At 41.7% G+C, this 21,003-nt stretch overlaps 1 protein-coding gene across 3 annotated transcripts in view; it reads left to right on the top strand.

Moving 5' to 3' along the window:
* TMEM45A (transmembrane protein 45A) overlaps positions 1-21,003 on the top strand; it is an 88,360-nt gene that overhangs the window by 6,500 nt on the left and 60,857 nt on the right. Inside the window, exons 1-2 of one of the 3 annotated variants that reach the window (XM_033211474.1) lie at positions 18,229-18,464; positions 18,593-18,739. The exons of 1 other annotated variant lie outside the window; for it this stretch is intronic. In XM_033211474.1, coding sequence (XP_033067365.1) covers positions 18,695-18,739 — 45 coding nt within the window. In that variant the 5' untranslated portion in view covers positions 18,229-18,464; positions 18,593-18,694. Of the gene's footprint in view, positions 1-18,228; positions 18,465-18,592; positions 18,740-21,003 lie in introns of those variants that run through there. One more of the 3 variants, XM_033211476.1, reaches the window with a different exon arrangement.

The following is a 21,003-nucleotide window of genomic DNA, read 5'->3' as shown; positions in this document are numbered from 1 at the left end:
CATATGATAATTATATTTTTAATATTTTGAAGAACCATCCTACTGTTTTTTCACAGGAGCTGCACCATTTTATTTTACATTCCCACAGCAATACACAAGGGTCCCAATTTCTCCACATTCTTACCAACACTTGTTATTTTCTGTAATTAATTTAAAAAATTAGAGACATCCTAATGTGTGTGAAGCATCTTGTGGTTTTGATTTGCGTTTCTCTAATAATTAGTGATGTTGAAGATAATTTCATGTGCTTATTGGCCATTTGTAAATCTTTTGCCCATTTTAAAATTATAGGCTTTTGTGTGTGTGTGTTGTAGGAGTTCTTTATATATTCTGGATATTAATTCTCTATCAGATATATTATTTGTGGATGTTTTCTTGCATTTTTTGGGTTACCTTTCCACTGAGTTGGTAGTGTCTTTTGAGCATAACAGTTTAAAATGTTGATGGTCTAATTTCTTTATGTTTTTCTCTTTTGCCTGCACTTTTGGTGTCATATCTAAGATATGATTGCTAAATTCAATGTCCTGAAGCTTTTTCCATATGTCTTCTTCTGAGAATTTTATAGTTTTAGCTCATATGTATAAGTCTTTGTTCCATTTTGAGTTAATGTTGTAACTGGCCTAAGGTAGTAACTGTTCACCTTCATTCTTTCACATGTGGATAGTTAAGCAATTCATTAATAATTTTTATCACCATTATAATGTTTGTCTCTATGTAGATATCATTAGCATAGACATAGTATAAAAATATTAATTCATTCATGACATCATTTTTCTAATTATGTCTAAAGTACTGATTTTTTCTTATAGAATTACTCGAAATTTCTGTACTTGGATCATGTGCAGTGGCTCACGCTTGTAATCCCAGCACTTTGGGAGGCCGAGGTGGGTGGATCACTTGAGGCCAGGAGTTCGAGACCAGCCTAAGCAACATAGTGAAACCCCATCTCTAGTGAAAACACAAAAATTAACTTGGTGTGGTTGCATGTGTTTGTAATCCCAGCTACTTAGGATCTGAGGCAGGAGAATCGTTTGAGCCTGGGAGGCAGAGGCTGCAGTGAGCCAAGATTGCACCACTGCCACTCCAGCCTGGGCAACAGAACGAGACAAACAAACAAACAATCAAACCCCTACACTTTGTAGCTTTTAGTATTTCCAATGAAGAAAAAGTATTCTTGTGGTCAAATGGCATTGGTGGCTGATAGCTATTTTTTTTTTTTAACTATTTTTACCTTTTTGTGGTGTTTAGAATTTAAAAAGCAATATCCCCATGTTGAAAAAAATTGAAATAGATTGTACAGAGTCAAAAGTAATGGTTCCCCTTCTATTTACATATTTTCTTCCCTTCCACTACTCTCCCCACAGTTAACCTTTATTAATAGTCTGGTCTACATTTTTCTAGACCTTCTCCAAGAGTCCATTCACAGATATAGATCTAAACATAAATATTATTTTAAAATATACATGGGACCATATTTTATACATTGTTCGGACCTTGTTTTTAAAAAAGTCTCAGCAGTAAAAAATACACACATCTCAATCTGTCCACTGAGACCCAGAGATCTCATGAACATACTGTATCCTGGAGAACAGACAATGGCACTCAAGTGAAAGAATGTTCTTTTTCTATAAGACGTAACAGTGGTATTGGGTTTCATTTGTTGAACAGGTCTGTTTGCACTGTTCCCTCTCTCTTGGCTCCTCTCTGTGAGCCATTAGATAGACTGTTTCCAGTCTTGATTGACTTTCAATGCCCTTGCCAAGGACTCTCACATTTGGCTGTCTCAGTGAAAGCTTGGAAGACAACAAATCCTTTCCCACATCCACCCATCACCACTTCTGAGTTGCCCGGGCCCCTCTGGTGCCATCAACAATCCTGAAGTGGCAACAGGTCCAGAGGCAAATGCCTCCTTCCTTCCTGTTGTTTTGTGCAAAGATTGCTATACGCTGTGGCTTAGTTTATTTCTCCTTCAAGAGAAATTTTTAAAAAGTGACTAGCAAGGTGGTGCTTTCCATGGCAAGGAAGCGGGTGGTATGCCTGCACCTTTCTCTAGATTCCTGAAATACCACAGACTTAAAAACACATACACAATATTTTATTAAATTCTTTTTAGTGGATGAGAAAATTGATTTTTAAAAAATATGATATGCTTAAGGAAATTGATGTTTAGAAAGGTAAACTGTACTACTTGTATAGCAAGCAAAGAATATGAAAATTTCCCTGATTTTAGTTCTCTTTTCACTGAACATTCCTGTTGCCTCCAAAAGACAGCACATTGCCCTTGAGAATTCTACAGACTAGTCCTGTGGTACTTAACCAATGTGCAGCTGAATTGCCTGTGGAATATTTAAAAATACACCCATGCTTGTCCTGCCCCTGGAGATTCTCTTTCAGAAGGTGTGGAGCGAGGCCAAGGCATCTGTGAAAAGCTCCCCAGAGATCTGATGGTTGGCCTGGGTTGAGAACCATAGATCTAGTGGGAGGAGTTTCCCAGCCAAAGTTCCAAACTCTCACAGGTGAGCTGGTGGCCTTCATTCTTGATGATGCTTAGAACTGGCCTCAAGCAGTCACAGTTGGAGGAAAGCTCTACCTAAGGTCCTAATTAAAAACAAATAAATTGGATGGAAACTCCTTCTTCTTGGGATGTTTACAGAGGTTACTTTTTTATCCTGTTGCCTCATTCCCATGAAAACTCACTTGTCTAATTAAGCTGAGAGGTGGAATCTTTCTCACCAATTTTTGTAGAGCTGCTATTAACTTCACTTTTTTGGGAGCCAAACTTCCCTCAGTGCTGCAGTTATTTCGTGGTAGTAACATAGGTGTTTAGGAGACATCTGAATTCCCTCTCAATGACCTGAAAGTATAATTAGTCCATTTTCTTACTTGAATCAACAACTAGGGTTGCCAAATAGATCCAATTCTTAGTAGAGACTGTGTCTATCTCAGACCCAGAGTTGACCACTAATTACATTTCAGTAAAAAATATTACTTTTAATTTATCTTAAATTTCACAGAAGAAAAAGAAGCCAAAGTGAAATTTAAGGAATTTTTGAACTTCAGACAACTATCTGTTAAAACAAGACATATTAGTTCCTTAAAGATTCCTCCAAAAAATATCAAACTGTTGGGATTATTAACTACTCTCATAAAATTCAGAATACATTCTTCATATCCAAATAGGCCTACATTTTATATAACTACCCTCACATTTTAAATTAAAAAAAGGAAAAAGTTCCAGATGTGACTTTGATATGTCTAGGTATGGAACTTTTTTTTTTTTAACACCTTTTCTCCTGATATGTCCCTTCTTTTTTTTTTTTTTGGCTATGAAAATTAATTTATCTACAAATTGAAGTGAAAGATATTCTCACATTTTCAGCAATTGTTGATGGATTATTTCCTCAAATCCCAAAATCGACAGGTAAAGAAAAGCATACCATAAAGGAAAACCATAAATGAAAAGCAAAATTTCCTGATGAACAATTATTAAATTTCACATATCTCTAGATTATCTTTCTTTCTTTTTGTTATTATTATTTTACTTTAAGTTCTAGCATACATGTGCACAACATGTAGATTTGTTACATATGTATACATGTGCCATGTTGGTGTGCTGCACCCATCAACTTGTCATTTACATTAGGTATATCTCCTAATGTTATCCCTCCCAGCTCCTCCCACCCCCTGGCAGGCCCCGGTGTGTGATGTTCCGAACCCTGTGTCCATGTGTTCTCATTGTTCAATTCCTACCTGTGAGTGAGAACATGCGGTGTTTGGTTTTCTGTTCTTGCAATAGTTTGCTAAGAATGATGGTTTCCAGCGTATTCATGTCCCTATAAAGGAAATTAACTCATCCTTTTTTATGGCCACATAGTATTCCATGGTGTGTATGTGCCACATTTTCTTAATCCAGTCTATCATTGATGGGCATTTGGGTTGGTTCCAAGTCTTTGCTATTGTGAATAGTGCCGCAATAAACATACGTGTGCATGTGTCTTTATAGCAGCATGATTTATAATCCTTTGGGTATATGCCAGTAATGGGATGGCTGGGTCAAATGGTATTTCTAGTTCTAGATCCTTGAGGAATCGCCACACTGTCTTCCACAAGTTTTGAACTAACTTATAGTCCCACCAACAGTGTAAAAGCATTCCTATTTCTCCACATCCTCTCCAGAAACCTGTTGTTTCCTGACTTTAATGATCACCATTCTAACTAGTGTGAGATGGTATCTCATTGTGGTTTTGATTTGCATTTCTCTGATGGCCAGTGATGATGAGCATTTTTTCATGTGTCTGTTGGCTGCATAAATGTCTTCTTTTGAGAAATGTCTGTTCATAGCCTTTGCCCACTGTTTGATATGGTTGTTTGATTTTTTTCTTGTAAATTTGAGTTATTTGTAGATTCTGGATATTAGCCCTTTGGCAGATTAATTCTGTAAAAATTTTCTCCCATTCTGTAGGTTGCCTGTTCACTCTGATGGTAGTTTCTTTTGCTGTGCAGAAGCTCTTTAATTTAATTAGATCCCATTTGTCAATTTTGACTTTTGTTGCCGTTGTTTTTGGTGTTTTAGTCATGAAGTTCTTGCCCATGCTTATAGCCTGAATGGCATTGCCTAGGTTTTCTTCTAGGGTTTTTCTGGTTTTAGGTCTAACATTTAAGTCTTTTTTTTTTTTTTTTTTTTGAGATGGAGTCTCGCTCTGTCGCCCAAGCTGGAGTGCAGTGGCCGGATCTCAGCTCACTGCAAGCTCCGCCTCCCGGGTTCACGCCATTCTCCTGCCTCAGCCTCCCGAGTAGCTGGGACTACAGGCGCCCGCCACCTCACCCGGCTAGTTTTTTTTTTTGTACTTTTTAGTAGAGACGGGGTTTCACCGTGTTAGCCAGGATGGTCTCGATCTCCTGACCTTGTGATCCACCCGCCTCAGCCTCCCAAAGTGCTGGGATTACAGGCTTGAGCCACCGCACCCGGCCATTTAAGTCTTTAATCCATCTCGAATTGATTTTTGTATAAGGTGTAAGGAAGGGATCCAGTTTCAGCTTTCTACATATGGCTAGCCAGTTTTCCCAGCACCATTTATTAAATAGGGAATCCTTACCCCATTTCTTGTTTTTGTCAGGTTTGTCAAAGATCAGATGGTTGTAGATGTGTGGTATTATTTGCAAGGCTCTATTCTGTTCCATTGGTCTATATCTCTGTTTTGGTACCAGTACCATGTTGTTTTGGTTACTGTAGCCTTGTAGTATAGTTTTGAAGTTGGGCAGCATGATGCCTCCAGTTTTGTTCTTTTGGCTTAGGATTGTCTTGGCAATGCAGGCTTTTTTTTGGTTCCATATGAGCTTTAAAGTAGTTTTTTCCAATTCTGTGGAGAAACTCATTGGTAGCTTGATGGGGATGGCATTGAATCTATAAATTACCTTGGGCAGTATGGCCGTTTTCACGATATTAATTCTTCCTATTCATGAGCATAGAATGTTCTTCCATTTGTTTGTGTCCTTTTTTATTTCACTGAGCAGTGGTTTGTAGTTCTCCTTGAAGAGGTCCTTCACATCCCTTGTAAGTTGGATTCCTAGGTATTTTATTCTCTTTGAAGCAATTGTGAATGGGAGTTCACTCATGATTTGGCTCTCTGTTTGTCTGTTATTGGTGTATAGGAATGCTTGTGACATGTCCTTTCAATTTGAAGACCCATGTCTTTCTTCACCTCAGGGAGTTTTTCACTAATTATCTAATTTTTTCTTTCTCTCTCCTTACAAGCCAGGCATAATTCAGACTATTGATCATGGCAAACTGTTAAAGGCAGATTAAAAGAAACCAAAATTGAGAGCTATATCATAATAAGTGCATTTAGGACAGATTCGAGTATTCTATCTGCGTATCTATTGATCTATCAATTTTTTTTTTTTTTTTTTGAGACAGGGTCCCACTCTGTTGCCCATGCTGGAGTGCAGTGGCATGACCATAGCTTCAACCTCTTGGGCTCAAGCCATCTTCCTGCCTCAGCCTCTCATGTAACTGGGATTACAGATGTTTGCCACTGTGCCCAGCTAACTTAATTTTGTTTTCTTTGTAGAGATGGGATATCCCTATGTTGTCCAGGCTAGTCTTGAACTCCTGGCCTCAAGTGATCCTCCTGCTTTGGCCTCCCGAAGTGCTGGAATAACAGATGTGAGCCACTTGCCTGGCCTAAATACTTTATATTAATGAAAATTAAATAATATTAAAAATGTTAGCAAGGAAGAAAAAAAATTATGGAAAATGCTCACAGCAAAATCATGTCATGGCTAAACCTTGGGGGTAAAGACCAGAGGAAGACAGAGTGAAAAGGGAGTAAACAAGGTTGTGTAGGGGAAGAATGGGAAGTACTGGGGTCAGACTCCCTCCAGGCATCTTACCTTTCAGCAGGTACCCAGGAGAACTGACCCCCAGCTTCTCCATCCCCGGTGTTGCTGTTCCTCCTTCTGCATTGACCTCTCTGTGTATGTACTTGGGCATGAAGCTGGACTGCCAAAGAGAATGGTGACCTTGTTTTCTCCTTTCTTCTTCTTCTTCTTCTTCTTCTTCTTCCTCTTGTTCTTCTTTTTTTGAGACACAGTTTCACTGTGTCATCCAGGCTGGAGTACAGTGGCACAATCTTGGCTCACTGCAGCCTCCGCCCACTGGGTTAAAGCAATTCTCCTGCCTCAGCCTCCCTAGTTGCTGGGAATGTAGGCACACACCACCACACCTGGCTAATTTTTGTATTTTTAGTAAAGATGAAGTTCACCATGTTGGCCAGACTGGATTCAAACTCCCGACCTCAAGTGATCTGCCCACCTCAGCCTCCCAAAGTGCTGGGATTACAGGCCTGAGCCACTGCACCTGGCCTCTCCTTGCTGCTTCTGTGACTTCTTGGACAGTTTGTTTCCAGTGGGGGAGCAGACAGATGAAACAATACCTCATCCACCTGGGGCAAGTTTGGGAATCTCTCTATATGCATTAAGCCTCATTCTCCTCAACAGAAAATTGGGCCTGTTTCTCCTTACTTCTCAATGCCATTGCAGAGGTTTCATGAAGTGATGTATGTGATGGGACTTTGTCCAATGTAAGATACTTTGCAGAAGTGAGTGATTCTGTGACCATGATCTTGCTATGAAGCTTTTTCTTCACAGGAGGATGCATGAACAACTAACGACTGAGTGACTGTTGATTAGGTGTCACCCTCTTCTCAGGCTTCCTCTTATTTTACCCTCATGGACAACTTGTTGAGAAGAGGCTATTATTATTCCCATTTTATTGATAAGCCCAGAGAGGTTAAGTAACTCATGCAAGGTCACACCATGGTGAAATCAGGATTTAAATACAGGGTAGCTTCACTCTAGTGTCTGAACTGTTAACATTTATGCCATGTGTAATATTATTTTCAGGAATGAAACAAAGTTATTGGTTGCTGCTTTTCAGAGAATTGGCAAGTGCTCAGGTTTAATGCAGGTGGGCAGAGGCAGAGGTGTCACTGGGTGCTCTAGCCTCCATATCCTGAACTTCCAGCTTCCTCTTACTGTCCATCTGTGATCCTGGGAGACTGGAACACTGTCTCTCTGTGCCTGATCCACTCTTGTTCAAGCATCCAGCACCCTTTCCCTGAATTTCTGCAACGGGCTCTCAAATTATCTGTGGTAAAGGACCAGTTCCGACCCCAGCTCCTGAGTCCATTGTAGCCTTATATTTTTGTAAAAAAAAAAAAAAAAAAAAAAAAAATCTTGCTTAGATATCGCCACAATGTTAAACTACTTCAAGATATTTAAAAGCCTCTAAACACTTCATCTCAGTTCCTGTCCTCGTAGATGGTAACAGCTTGCAGGCTATCTCTGGTCCACAGGGTGTGGTTGAAATAACGCTGCTGCAAGGGTCTCCTGACTTTGACTCCTGCCCTCTGTAACCCATGCACCACAAAGCAGCCAGAGTGGTTCTTGAAAAATACAACTAGAAGTCACATCATTTCCCTGGTTACACCCTCCAGTAGCTTCCTATTGCATTTAAAATAAAATTCAGATATTTACCAATGGCCCAAAAGTCCCTGGATAATCTGACCCTGCCTGTATCCACCTGCTTTCATCTCCTTCCTTGCCCACTGGATATCTCCATCGCTGGTGAAGCATAGGTAGGTTTGGGTAAAAGTTGGCTCATATAGGGAACACATAATAATCTGGGATGTGAGATACACTCTGTTTTGTCCTTTCCTCTGCTGGATCAAGCGTGGATGAGTGCTTCTATCACTTTCTCTCCAGCAGCGAGAGCCATGCCACTAGTTTCTGAATGAACAAGATGATCAAAACCAAGTCTCAGAAAAGATTTGTGCCCAATTGTGCTTATGTAGTGTAGCCTGTTGCCTCTCTGGTGGACTCAGCCGGAAGATGCCTGTATTCTGTTGAAGTCTCCTACCTGCTTTTTAGACTCTTTGTTTCCTCCCCCAGAAAATGGGTCTGTGGTAGGTCAAGATGACAGAGGGGTCATTCCAAATGCTCCTGAGATTGGAGAACAAAAGGTTGACCGTGTGATTGTTGTTACTATTGTGAACTCATTGCTGGGGAGCATGGCTACTATTGCTGTATTGGTTATTTAATGACTGAGGGGGAAACACACATCTTGGTTAAACAATTTCCTGGTTGGTTTAGTGCTTGCTGCCCAGAGAGCCTCTAATGTGGAGGCAGCCAGGAGAGGCACCCATCTCACCATGTGCTCTCCCATGGCAATGAATGAGAAGGAAGCAGCTACGTGGAAAATCGTTCATTTAGCAACAGAGAGCCGTGGTTTCTAGGAAACTGAATTCCCAATATTCTCCCTAACATCCCCCCAACCCCCAGTGACTTTTTAATCCATTGCCTATTCCAGTGATTTTTGGACTTTCAGAAGATTTCATTGTCTTTTGCTAATTAATTGCCATGGCAATGGCAACGATTTTCACATTTTAGTGGCAGGAAATTTATATTTAATAGATCTGAGAGTGTGATGTAGCAAAGTGCGTCTTTGCCAAGCGTCCCAGGTGATTCTGACATAGCTGGTCCAAGGACCTTACTTTGAAAAACACTGGTTTTAGAAGTGTCTGTTCTGTGTAATGATACTGGTATCGAGTGCAAAGTGTTTTAAAGAAGTTCTGTTTCTGCCCAAGGTGGAGTAACAGGGCCAGATTTACCCTTTTGCCGACGCAACCAAAAATGTCAGATAAAATACATGAAATAATGATTTTCGAAGCACCAGTCATCAGATGAGGAAGAGCAGTGATCTCTAAGAAACAGGAGACACAGAGGTGTGTGCTCAGGCTGCTCCAGCTTACTGCGTGGAGAGAATTTCCAGGCTGAGACACAGGGAAAGGAAGGCACGTGCAATTCAGACTCCTGATTTGAGGAGAAGGTGTGAAGAGGCTGGGGAAACCAAGGCTGTTAGAGTTCGTAGAACAGAGTACCAAGAACGAGAGAGATGCATGGAGAGAGAGGACCCCGATAACTGCAGAGGGGCCCTCAAGGATTCAGCATTGTACTGATCAGCACCTGCATGTGGGGAAACGACCGGGGACTGGGGGTCAAGCTTGTTGGGGGAAGAGAACAGAGCCTGGCTCTCACCAAAGGCTGGGAATATTGCCTGTTCCTTCCAGTCAGACTGGAAAACCCATAATTCACAGAGTACTGGTAGAACAGTCAGGAGAGTCTTGCCTCAGTAGTGGGGAATAATTAGCAGTCTCGAGCACTGCTCCATATTTGCCTAATAAATCATGAAAAAGCAATTCGCAAAAGTATTAAACTGCATCTAAGTTACTTAAGCTCATTCCAGAACAGAGTTCAAGAATATTTATGGCAATATTTACTGGGTATATACCCAAAGGATTATAAATCATGCTGCTATAAAGACACATGCACATGTATGTTTACTGCGGCACTATTCCCGATAGCAAAGACTTGGAACCAACCCAAATGCCCATCAATGATAGACTGGATTAAGAAAATGTGGCACATATACATCATGGAATACTATGCGGCCATAAAAAAGGATGAGTTCATGTCCTTTGTAGGGACATGGATGCAACTGGAAACCATCATTCTCAGCAAACTATCGCAAGAACAGAAAACAAACACCACATGTTCTCACTCACAGGTGGGAATTGAACAAAGAGAGCACTTGGACACAGGGTGGGGAACATCACACACTGGGGCCTGTTGTGGGGTCAGGGGAGGAGGGAGGGATAGCATTAGGAGATATACCTAATGTAAATGACAAGTTAATGGGTGCAGCACACCAACATGGCACATGTATACATATGTAACAAACCTGCAAGTTGTGCATATGTACCCTGGAACATAAAGTATAATAAACAAACAAACAAACAAAAAGATAATTTATGGGGATAAAAAAATATCCAGTGCCAAACAAGGTAAAATTCACAATGTCTGACAACCCAAAATAGTAACATAGTTTAAAATGGAAACACACCACTCTCCCTGATTGTCCTGGAGGTGAACTTCCATGCACATTTTTGTACCCTTAAAGAGCCCAGCAGTTTAAGCCTTCAGTGCAACATTTTATACATAACAATCTGAGACTGCCAAACCATGTCTGTGTTGATATGTATCTTGGCTTCCCGAGATAGCACTTCCACTTTCATGTCTATGACTGTTTTAAAAAATATTTTGTCTGTGTTTGATACCTTCAACCTTGCCATTGGATTATGGTCAGGTACACTCAGCTGAGATATCGGCCAATTACATTGTGCATCCTAAGGGGTTGGAGCTAGGAGTCGTAGGTAATGGTGGTGGGTGGGTGAGATGGGACAAGTTTTCTGAGGTCAATGTATGACTTAGATTCAAAGCCTTAGAGAGCAGTAAGGACCAAACCAGGCAGGCCAAGATCTTGGACAGGTCTGAGGGGGCTAGCTCAGCCAAGTTCCAGAACCAGAAGCCCTTTGGAACCCAACAGGAACATACAGAGAGTGAAGTGAGTAAAGTCTCATTAGGATTTGGTCAAGGCTAAAGAATCAGAGCTTGTTCATTGGCAGAGGTTGGAGACTGGGTCAGAGAGGAGTGTTCTGGGATCATGCATGGAGTTACTGCTCTAGAAGTTCATAATTGAGAGCCACTATTTGAGCCTGGGGTGTATATTCTTCCTCTGAGATTTGGAAGGTTTTAAATTTGGTTTCCAGGCCTATTCTCTGATTCCCTCCCATCCCCCAAATTCAACCTGACACTCTGTCATTAGGATGTCCCTAGTTAGACACTTGGCTGCCAGAACAGACATGTTTTCTTCAGATTGGCTGGTACCTGGACATTCTTTCCCACTCTGCCTATACAGAAATGTGGCTTTTCTGTGTACAACTTACAAACCTTTTGGCTGCTGGAAAATGTTAAGTTTCTTAAAATATCATAGCCCAGATGAATTTGTGGGAAAGCTCTTACTTGAAGATGGTGACAAGATATTACTGTTATTTGATAGAAATTTTACCTGCTCTGGGAGATGAGAATGGGACTCAAGGATCAGTCTTTGGGAAAAGTGGAATTGAGTTGGTCTTTTAAAGGAGGGGGGTCTTAAAATCACTTTTTCACCTAGAAAGCATTTTAAATAAATGTTATTGGAGCTCTTTATTTTCACTCCCAATGGCTATTGTACCATGGATTGCGTAACTAGAGTTGGGGTGTAGAGATGAAGAATGGATGCTAGTCATTATTGTCATGACCACCACGATGGTCTGAATGGCCAGAACAATTCACTTACAGTTTTTAATAATGACAAAGACAACAACAACAACACTAGAAAGTAGATGGAGTAAGTTTATACTTTAATTTCTTTCAGATCAGTATGGATTAGAGGAGCTTCTGCCCTCTCTGTGTTTTCCAATGAGAGAGATATAGATACAGAAGAGATTAAGAGAGCATAGGAGGGGGCTTCAAGATGTTTGACTAGAGACACCTATTATTCATCTCCTCCACAAAGGAGGACCAAAACAGCAACTAGATAAGCATGACATCAAAGAGAGTATTTCAGAGAGAACACAGGAACTCAGTGGGAAAATGACAGGAAACCTCTCAGGCATGGAAGGAGAGGAAAGCAAAGCAGCTGGCCCAGCTGAGATGGGAGCCAGGAGAGACTCCTCAGTGAAGGAAAAGGGAAGGGAGAGAGCCATGCATTCCACATTTCCACAATGGACTACTGCAATCCTAGCTACAGAGTGCCCTTTGGCTCTCTCAGACCTGAGACTAGTATAAGAAACTTCCTGGAAGGCCGGGCGCGGTGGCTCAAGCCTGTAATCCCAGCACTTTGGGAGGCTGAGACGGGCGGATGGCGAGGTCAGCAGATCGAGACCATCCTGGCTAACAGCACTTTGGGAGGCCGAGACGGGTGGATCGCGAGGTCAGGAGATCGAGACCAACCTAGTTAACACGGCGAAACCCTGTCTCTACTAAAAAATACAAAAAAACTAGCCGGGCGAGTTGGCGGGCGCCTGTAGTCCCAGCTACTTGGGAGGCTGAGGCAGGAGAATGGCGTAAACCCGGGAGGCGGAGCTTGCAGGGAGCTGAGATCCGGCCACTGCACTCCAGCCTGGGCGACAGAGCGAAACTCCGTCTCAAAAAAAAAAAAAAAAAAAATACAAAAAAAAAAAAAAAAAAAACTAGCCGGGTGAGGTGGCGGGCGCCTGTAGTCCCAGCTACTTGGGAGGCTGAGGCAGGAGAATGGCGTAAACCCGGGAGGCGGAGCTTGCAGTGAGCTGAGATCCGGCCACTACACTCCAGCCTGGGCGACAGAGCCGGACTCCGTCTCAAAAAAAAAAAAAAAAAAAACCAGAAACTTCCTGGTGCCCACATGATGGCATTGTCTCAGAGAGGGATTGCACCATGGGTCACACATATAGCCCAAGACTGAAGTAACTGCAGCATGGTGCCCTTTTGAGAGCTCAGGCCCAACAAGACTGCATCTTGCCCTGGAGAACAGCCCATGAATCTCCATATCCCTGGAGCCCCATTGACATTCCCTTACATCTACTCAGATGGTTGCAAAATACCAATGATATTCTTCACAGAAATAGAAAAAACAATGCTAAAAATTGTATGGAACCAAAAAAGGACCCAAATAGCCAAATCAATAGTAGGCAAAAAGAACAAAGCTGGAGGTATCTACTACATGGCTTCAAAATATACCACAGACCTATAGTAACCAAAACAACATGGCAGTGGTATAAAAACAGACACATAGAGAAGTGGAACAGAACAGAGAATTCAGAAATAAATCCACATATTCATAGTCAACTGATTTTCAACAAAGGCATCAAAAACGTATATTGGGGAAAGGACACCCTGTTCAATAAGCAATGCTGGGAAAACTGGATATTCATGTGCAGAAGAATGAAACTGTCTGAATGAATAGACTGCTGTCTCTCACTACATTAAAAAAAAAATCAGTTCAAAATGGATTAAAAGTTTTAAGACCTGAAACTGTAAAACTGTTAGAGACAACATAGGGGAAACACTTCAGGACATTGGTCTAGGCAATGATATTATGATTAAGACCTCAAAAGCATACACAACAAAAACAAAAATAGACAAGTGGGGTTATATTAAACTAGAAAGCTTCTGTATAGCAAGAGAATCAACAGAATGAAGAGACAAACTTTGAATGGAAGAAAGTATTTTTCAACTATTCATTCGACAAGGGACTAATATCCAGAATATACAAGGAACTCCATCAACTTAACAGAAAAAAAAACCCATCAGATATTTCTCAAAAGATGACATACAAGTGACCAACAGGCATATGAAAAACTGCTGAATATCACTAACCATTAAAGAAATGCAAATCAAAACCACAATGAGATATTATCTTACCCCAGTTAGAAAGGCTGTTATGAAAAGGACCAAAAGTAATAAACGCTGGCAAGGATGTGGAGAAAAGAGAACTCTTATACATTGTTGGTGGGAAAGTAAATTAGTAAAGCCATTATGGAAAACAATATGGGGGTTTCTCAAAAAAAAATAAATGTAGAACTACCATATAGTCCAGAAATTTCACTACTGGATATTTATCCAAAGGGAAAGAAATCAGTATATCAAGGAGATACCTGCACCCCCATGTTTATTGCAGCACTATTCACAATAGCCAAGGTATGGAATGTACGTAAGTGTCTATCAATGAATGAATGGGTAAAGAAAATGTGGTATATAGATATACAATGAAATACTGAGCCACAAAAAGAATGAAATCCTGTCATTTGCAGCACCAGGGATGGAACTTCAGGTCATTATGTTAAGTGAAACACGCCAGGCATAGAAAGACAAATATCGCATGTTCTTACTAATATGTGAGAGCTAAAAAAGTTGATGTCAGGAAAGTAGAGAGTAGAATGGTGGTTACCAGAGGCTGGGAATGGTGTGGGAGGAGGATGAAGAGAGGTTGGTTAATGGGTACAAATATACATTCATATAGAAAAATAAGTTATAGTGTTTGATAGCACAGTAAGGTGACTATCATTAACAACAATATATTATATATTTCAAAATAGCTAGAAGAGAAGGTTTGAAATGCTCCCAATACGAAGACATGATAAATGTTTCAAGGATGATAGATATCCCAGATACTCTAACTTGATCATTACACATTGTATGCATGTATCCAAATAGCACATGAGCTCTGTAAATATGTAAAATGATTATGCATCAATAAAAAAAGCTAAAAAGAGAGAGAGCATAGGTGAGAGCTCTGTGCTTTTATCTAATGAGCTCCGGATTGCCTTCCATACTCCTGGACATGATACTAGGAAGTCTCAATCAAGGGCCAGATTATGCCTTCTGGAGAGAAATGCACTGGAAACTTGATATAATCTGATTGATGTTAATTGTGATAAGTGTTGCTGGTTTTACTTTTGGCTTCATACATAATGACTTATGTTTTGTGGTGGTAATGAGTAAAAGAGGTGGGGTGAGTTGATGAAACTGCTTCTATGCCCTGATAAGTGCCTGTGTTCTGATTGGTTCTCAGATGGGAGTTGATTTTTCTACAGGAAGAGAATTAGCTTACCAATGTGAAACCACTGAAGGCAAAGTCAAGAGAAGTTTACTTTGCCTCCATTGCAGTCTTATTCCCACGTCCTCACTTTTTTCTCTTCCCTTTATTCTCCTTCCTTTTCTCCCCAAACTCGTGATTTCCTTTCTGTCAGCAACTCTCTCCAGGTTCTCATTAACACAGAAATTGTGAAGATTCAGAAAAGACTATGATGGGATATTTTTCCTCCTTGTTTCTGTGAATCTTATATTTGGACTGGAAATAGAATTTACATACCACCTTAGGGGATCCTTCCTCAATTTTTCTGAAATTAATAGAACCCATTTTTTTTTTCATAATGTGTTGAAGGAAATAGTTTTTGAAAAGTTGGGAATGGAAAGAGATCAACTGAGAGGAGATTTTTACTTTGAGGTATCCTCTCTCTGGCATGAGATGAGTCGTTGTGAAGTGAAAAGCTGGGGGTTATCTTTGGAAACGCACCCATCCCTGCTCCCAGAGGGCTCCGGGCCCACATTTTATGGAGAACAGCATCTGCTCTCACATTGAGCCGGGTTAAACCTTTGAATTTTCCTTTGCATGTGTTCTCAATCATTGATGGTGTTGAATCATGAGGCATTTTGCTAGATGTGGGAATAATTTTTTTTTTTTTTTTTTTTAAGGCGGAGTTTTGCCCTGTCACCCAGGCTGGAGTGCAGTGGCACGATCTGGGATCATTGCAACCTCTGCCTCCTGGGTTGAAGCAATTCTTCTGCCTCAGCCTCCTAAGTAGCTGGGATTACAGGCATGTGCCAACACACCCGACTAATTTTTTGTATTTTTAGTAGAGATGGGGTTTCACCATGTTGGCCAGGCTGGTCTTGAACTCCTGACCTCAGGTGATCTGCCTACCTTGGCCTCCCAAAGTGCTGGGATTACAGGCATGGGCCACCACACCTGGCCAGGAATGAAATATTCTTAATGAGAAACTTGACAAGGTCTGAAAAAGTAGATTTTCAGGAAAAGCCACAGGCTCGAAGTGCATCATCTTTCCTTCACGGTTTGGCACATCATTACTTTCCTTTTCCGCGAGTTAGTTAACAAATGACGTTTAGAAATATCCTCTTTCCCACTGTCGGCATGCCAAAGATCAGCCTTTCATATTTTTCCTTAATTGTCAAAGAAATATTTGAGCATCTAAGCTGATATTGTTTATTACTGTGGGTGTGATTTGGGAAACAATTCTTGGAGGGCAACTCTGAGTCTGTGGTGAATAAAAAAGTGAGGATAAATGTGAGTGAATATTGTTTCTGGTGTTCTCTGTGCAGCTGGAAAAATGATGAGCAAGTTAGCTTAATTAGCTGAGCATCTTCCTCTTATTGAAAGGGCGGTGATGGTCGTGATTGGAAAAAGCTGTTCTTGAGTGGCATCCTTTTAGGAAAGACTGTGGTTTAAATGGGCTTGTCTATGGGCCTCGCTTTTGCGTTTACCTCCACCCCCAAGCCATCCACCATCATTAGCCACGTTCCTAAAATTAATTTATTAGAGGAACTGTTTGATTCAGGAGATAAGTGGGTTTTGCTTGGGGGTGGTTATGGGGTTTAGGAGGGTCTGCTGGTTAGTTCCACTGAGACCCTGAACAGTATGAAGGGGAAGGCTAGTTAAGAAGCAGAAAGAGGCCGGGTGCGGTGGCTCAAGCCTGTAATCCCAGCACTTTGGGAGGCCGAGACGGGCGGATCACGAGGTCAGGAGATCAAGACCATCTTGGCTAACACGGTGAAACCCCGTCTCTACTAAAAATACAAAAAAACTAGCCGGGCGAGGTGGCGGGCGCCTGTGGTCCCAGCTACTCGGGAGGCTGAGGCAGGAGAATGGCGTAAACCCGGGAGGCGGAGCTTGCAGTGAGCTGAGATCCGGCCACTGCACTCCAGTCCGGGCGACAGAGCGAGACTCCGCCTCAAAAAAAAAAAAAAAAAGAAGCAGAAAGAGAATCCCAGCACTTTGGGAGGCCGAGACGGGCGGATCACGAGGTCAGGAGATCGAGACCATCCTGGCTAACACGGTGAAACCCCGTCTCTACTAAAAAATACAAAAAACTAGCCGGGCAAGGTGGCGGGCCCCTGTGGTCCCAGCTACTCGGGAGGCTGAGGCAGGAGAATGGCGTGAACCCAGGAGGCGGAGCTTGCAGTGAGCTGAGATCCGGCCACTGCACTTCAGCCTGGGCGACAGAGTGAGACTCCTTCTCAAAAAAAAAAAAAAAAAAAGCAGAAAGAAAAAAAGGAAGCCAGTCTTCTCAAACATTTTGTTGGAAGTCTGCTGAAAGATTCATTTTGCTCTGTGCCCCACAGATTGCATAGCTGGTTCTGCCTCTATGCTTTCAGGTCGCTCAAGTGTAACAGGAGTGAGAAATTAGAATCAAGGGCCCATTTCATCACTTTCTTCCAAGTTTCTGTATCCACATGTGCACCATATGAAACTGCTGTCCATACCCTTGTCTTAATTGATTTAATGTTGAATCTCCTTTAACAGAAGGTTTACAGAGGTCTCTTTTCTTCTTCTAGTACAACTTGCATACTTATTTAGAGTCTGTAGTTAAAAGGGTGGTTCAGGTCTTCGCAGCATGTGATACTTCTGTCCTTTGGAAATAAGTCATTTTAAAAATATTGGTTTACTTCATTTTATGGTAACAAGACAATACACCTTCTTATTTATTTCATACGTGCACTCTACTTTCACTCCAGCAGGCCTTATTTCTTAAGCAGGAGACGAGAAATAGCCTTACTGGTTGGCAGGTGCAAGTGCTGAAACTAGCACTAACGACTGTGAATATTCATTCCTGAGCTGTATTTGTTCAGACTCAGGCGAGGGGTGCAGACTGGAGTGTTCGTCTATTCCCCTTTTGTGGGTTTAGATGAGCGTGAGATGGTTGGCTTGGCAGATTGGCCCAGGTGAGAGAAGCAGAGTCATGGGTGGCCCTGTTCCCTGTGGGAGCCTTTACTTTTCCATGCTTACACATTGAACATCTAAGCTGGCTGCTCAAATAATCAAGAGGCAGACTTGGTAAAAATGTGAATAAATGAGTGTAGTTAGTATATAGCCACTAAAGAAAAATCTGCTAATGGTGACTCAGTGGTGCCTCCCTGATTGTAAAGGACAGTATCTTCTGGTGAGTTGTGAGCATGTTCCATGGGTTGACAATCAGATTTGCATGTCTGATGACATTAATTGCAGGGTGCTATGGGCCAGGTTTCTGTAAGTTGGGTGGAGGTGGCCACTGGCAGTGAGTACAACGCCCAGGGGGAAGCATGTGAGTGGGAGGAAGAAAAGAGAGAGCTTTCTGGAGCTGTTGCAATGTGTATGCTGGTGAAATCGACTTGAGCATTAAGCAGCATCTTCCAGGATTGTTACTTACTGAGTGGCACGTCTTCAGTACTCATGATTTGTGGGGAACTTGGGCAGAGGTAAAAGTGTGGTAAGTTTTAATACTGTGTTTTCTTACTAGTTGCTTTTGACATGCCTACAGGTTTGTGTGTGTGTGTGCGTGTGTGTAAAACTGACTGTAAGATGTCACATTTCAGCCTATTGATTTTTTTATTCCAGAAACTTTTCAGCATTACCTGAGAAACAAAGGCTCAATTTTGGCTGCTTCACTCTTATCCCTTCTGCCACAGTTCTAACGTGCTTGATCTGCTGAGACCAAGGATGATCAATGACTCAGAAGGCAAAATGGGATTTAAACACCCAAAGGTTAGTTTGGCATTTCTGCACTAACCTTTGGTGTGATAAAGTGAAAGGAGCAAGAGCTTTTGATTCATAAAGACCTTGTTTGAATCTGACTGTACTGTGTATTTATGACATTGTGCAAGTGACTTTTTGTGGGTTGTAGCTGATCAAGGCAAAGCTAATACTAGCCTAATGCTGATGATTCTGTGGAAATTTTGTTTCATTGTATGTTGGGATCTAGCATTGTGGTTGGATAGGAAGAGCTGATGTTGAAGATATGTGCCTTAAATGCTTCTCTTGATTTCTGTAGCATTTTCTTCCTCTGGGAACTTCAGGAATCTGGCAGCTGAAGCATTAGGTCTACCAGGCACTCTTTTTATCCATCCTTCTCATCTATCCATTTATCAACACTTAGGTACCGAACTGCTTACTATATGCCAGGCATAGTTCTAACAGCTAAGGATTAAGCAGTGAAGAAACAGAAAAAAAATTTTATATACATGGAGCTTTCATTCTAGTGAGGGAGGAATGCAATAAACAAAATACGTCAGTAAATTATGGGTATATTAAAAGGGAATGTGTTACAGGGAAAATAAAGCAGGAAAAGAGGATATGGTATTGAGGCAATTTTAAATAAGGTGATGAGAGCAGGTCTCATTGAGAAAGAGCTCCCTTGCAGAGCTCTGAACACACAGTGCCTTCTTGTTATTACCAGCTGACAGTGCTCATTGCCTTGTCTTTCTCCTGTTTATTCACTGAGGCCTCACCATTTTTGGTCTATGAAAAACATAATTGAGAGCACAGAATATGACTTTTGGGTTTTCCTTTAGGGCTATGTTAAGGTGTTAGTAGATGCTAGTTAAAGGATACATTAACATAAAAAGGGGCCCTCTTTTCTGCCCTTCCTGGGTTCCTTATACATTGGGTACCTACCTGCAGAACTTTTTTTTGCATAACCTCTCTAGTCCCTCTTGTACGTCCCACACAAACCTCTGATTATGCAGCTAAGTATGGCCCCTTGTAGAGCTGGGCCTCTGCTTCTAGTTTCTTGGAGGAGCAGGCAGGCATGGATTGCCAACCTAACTTCATGCTTTTGTACAATAGCAACCTCTGCCTTCACCATTTCCTGTCCCAACATCTTGAAAGGAGAGTGTCTCATCATCAAGAAAAGCCTCTCACTTTCTCTGTCTTGGTCCAGGAGGTAAGGGAACAAAGAGGAGCAAATAAGCCAATCACATCATGGTGTCACTGGGACCTGGAAGCAACCTTTGCAGTATGAGGATGGGATCCACATCAAGAAGATACCCAGTTTTCTGTGGCCCATGATGGATCACAAGTCAGTGAATGTTCATTAGCTTTCATAAAAGGGGATATCTGCTTTCTGGTAGTTTTCAAAATGTTAAAGAACCCCTTTAGAAGCTAGGAGCAAAGTTTAGCGTGTGAAGCTCTGTGAAGGCCATGGATGCCTTTTAATTTGGGATTTAGGAGAGCTTAAATTCCCACTGATACATCCTAAGTTTCCCAAAGGCAATGTGAACGGATGCGGGCTGGGCAACGTCTGCACCTCCAGCTGAGATGAGATATGGTAGGGTTTAACTTTCATTTCTTTCTTTCTTTCTTTCTTTCTTTCTTTCTTTCTTTCTTTCTTTCTTTCTTTCTTTCTTTCTTTCTTTCTTTCTTCTTTCTTTTTCTTTCTTTCCTTCCTTCCTTCTTTCCCTCCCTCCCTCCCTCCCTTCTTCCTTTCTTTCTTTCTTTCTTTCTTTCTTTCTTTCTTCCTTCCTTCCTTCTTTCCCTCCCTCCCCCCCTCCCTCCCCCCTTCCTTCCTTCCTTCCTTCCTTCCTTCCTTCTTTCTTTTTCTTCCTACCAAGTTTTGCTCTTATTGCCTAGGCTGGAGTGCAATGGCATAATCTTGGCTTACCATAACCTCTGCCTCCTAAGTTCAAGCAATTCTCCTGCCTCAGCTCCCGAGTAGCTGGGATTACAGGCATGCACCACCATTCCTGGCTAATTTTGTATTTTTAGTAGAGATGGGGTTTCTCCATGTTGGTCAGGCTGGTCTTGAACTCCTGACCTCAGGTGATCTGCCCACCTCGGCCTTCCAAAGTGCTGGGATTACAGGAGTGAGCCACCACGCCTGGCCTCATTTCCCTTTTCTGATATGGCTCTCTGAGGTGGCTTCTCCTTGGCTAGGAATATAGCATTGCCATGCCAGCTGCAGCACGTACGCACACACCCTGGAGCTCTCCACCCCACATCATTCTGTGCCAGTTGTGTTGGCCTTTTTCTGG

This window comes from Trachypithecus francoisi, unplaced genomic scaffold, assembly GCF_009764315.1.
Source record: "Trachypithecus francoisi isolate TF-2019V2 unplaced genomic scaffold, Tfra_2.0 Lachesis_group0, whole genome shotgun sequence".
NCBI lineage: Eukaryota > Metazoa > Chordata > Mammalia > Primates > Cercopithecidae > Trachypithecus > Trachypithecus francoisi.
Note: the sequence above shows the minus strand (reverse complement) of the source record. Positions and strands in the feature narration are given on the sequence as shown.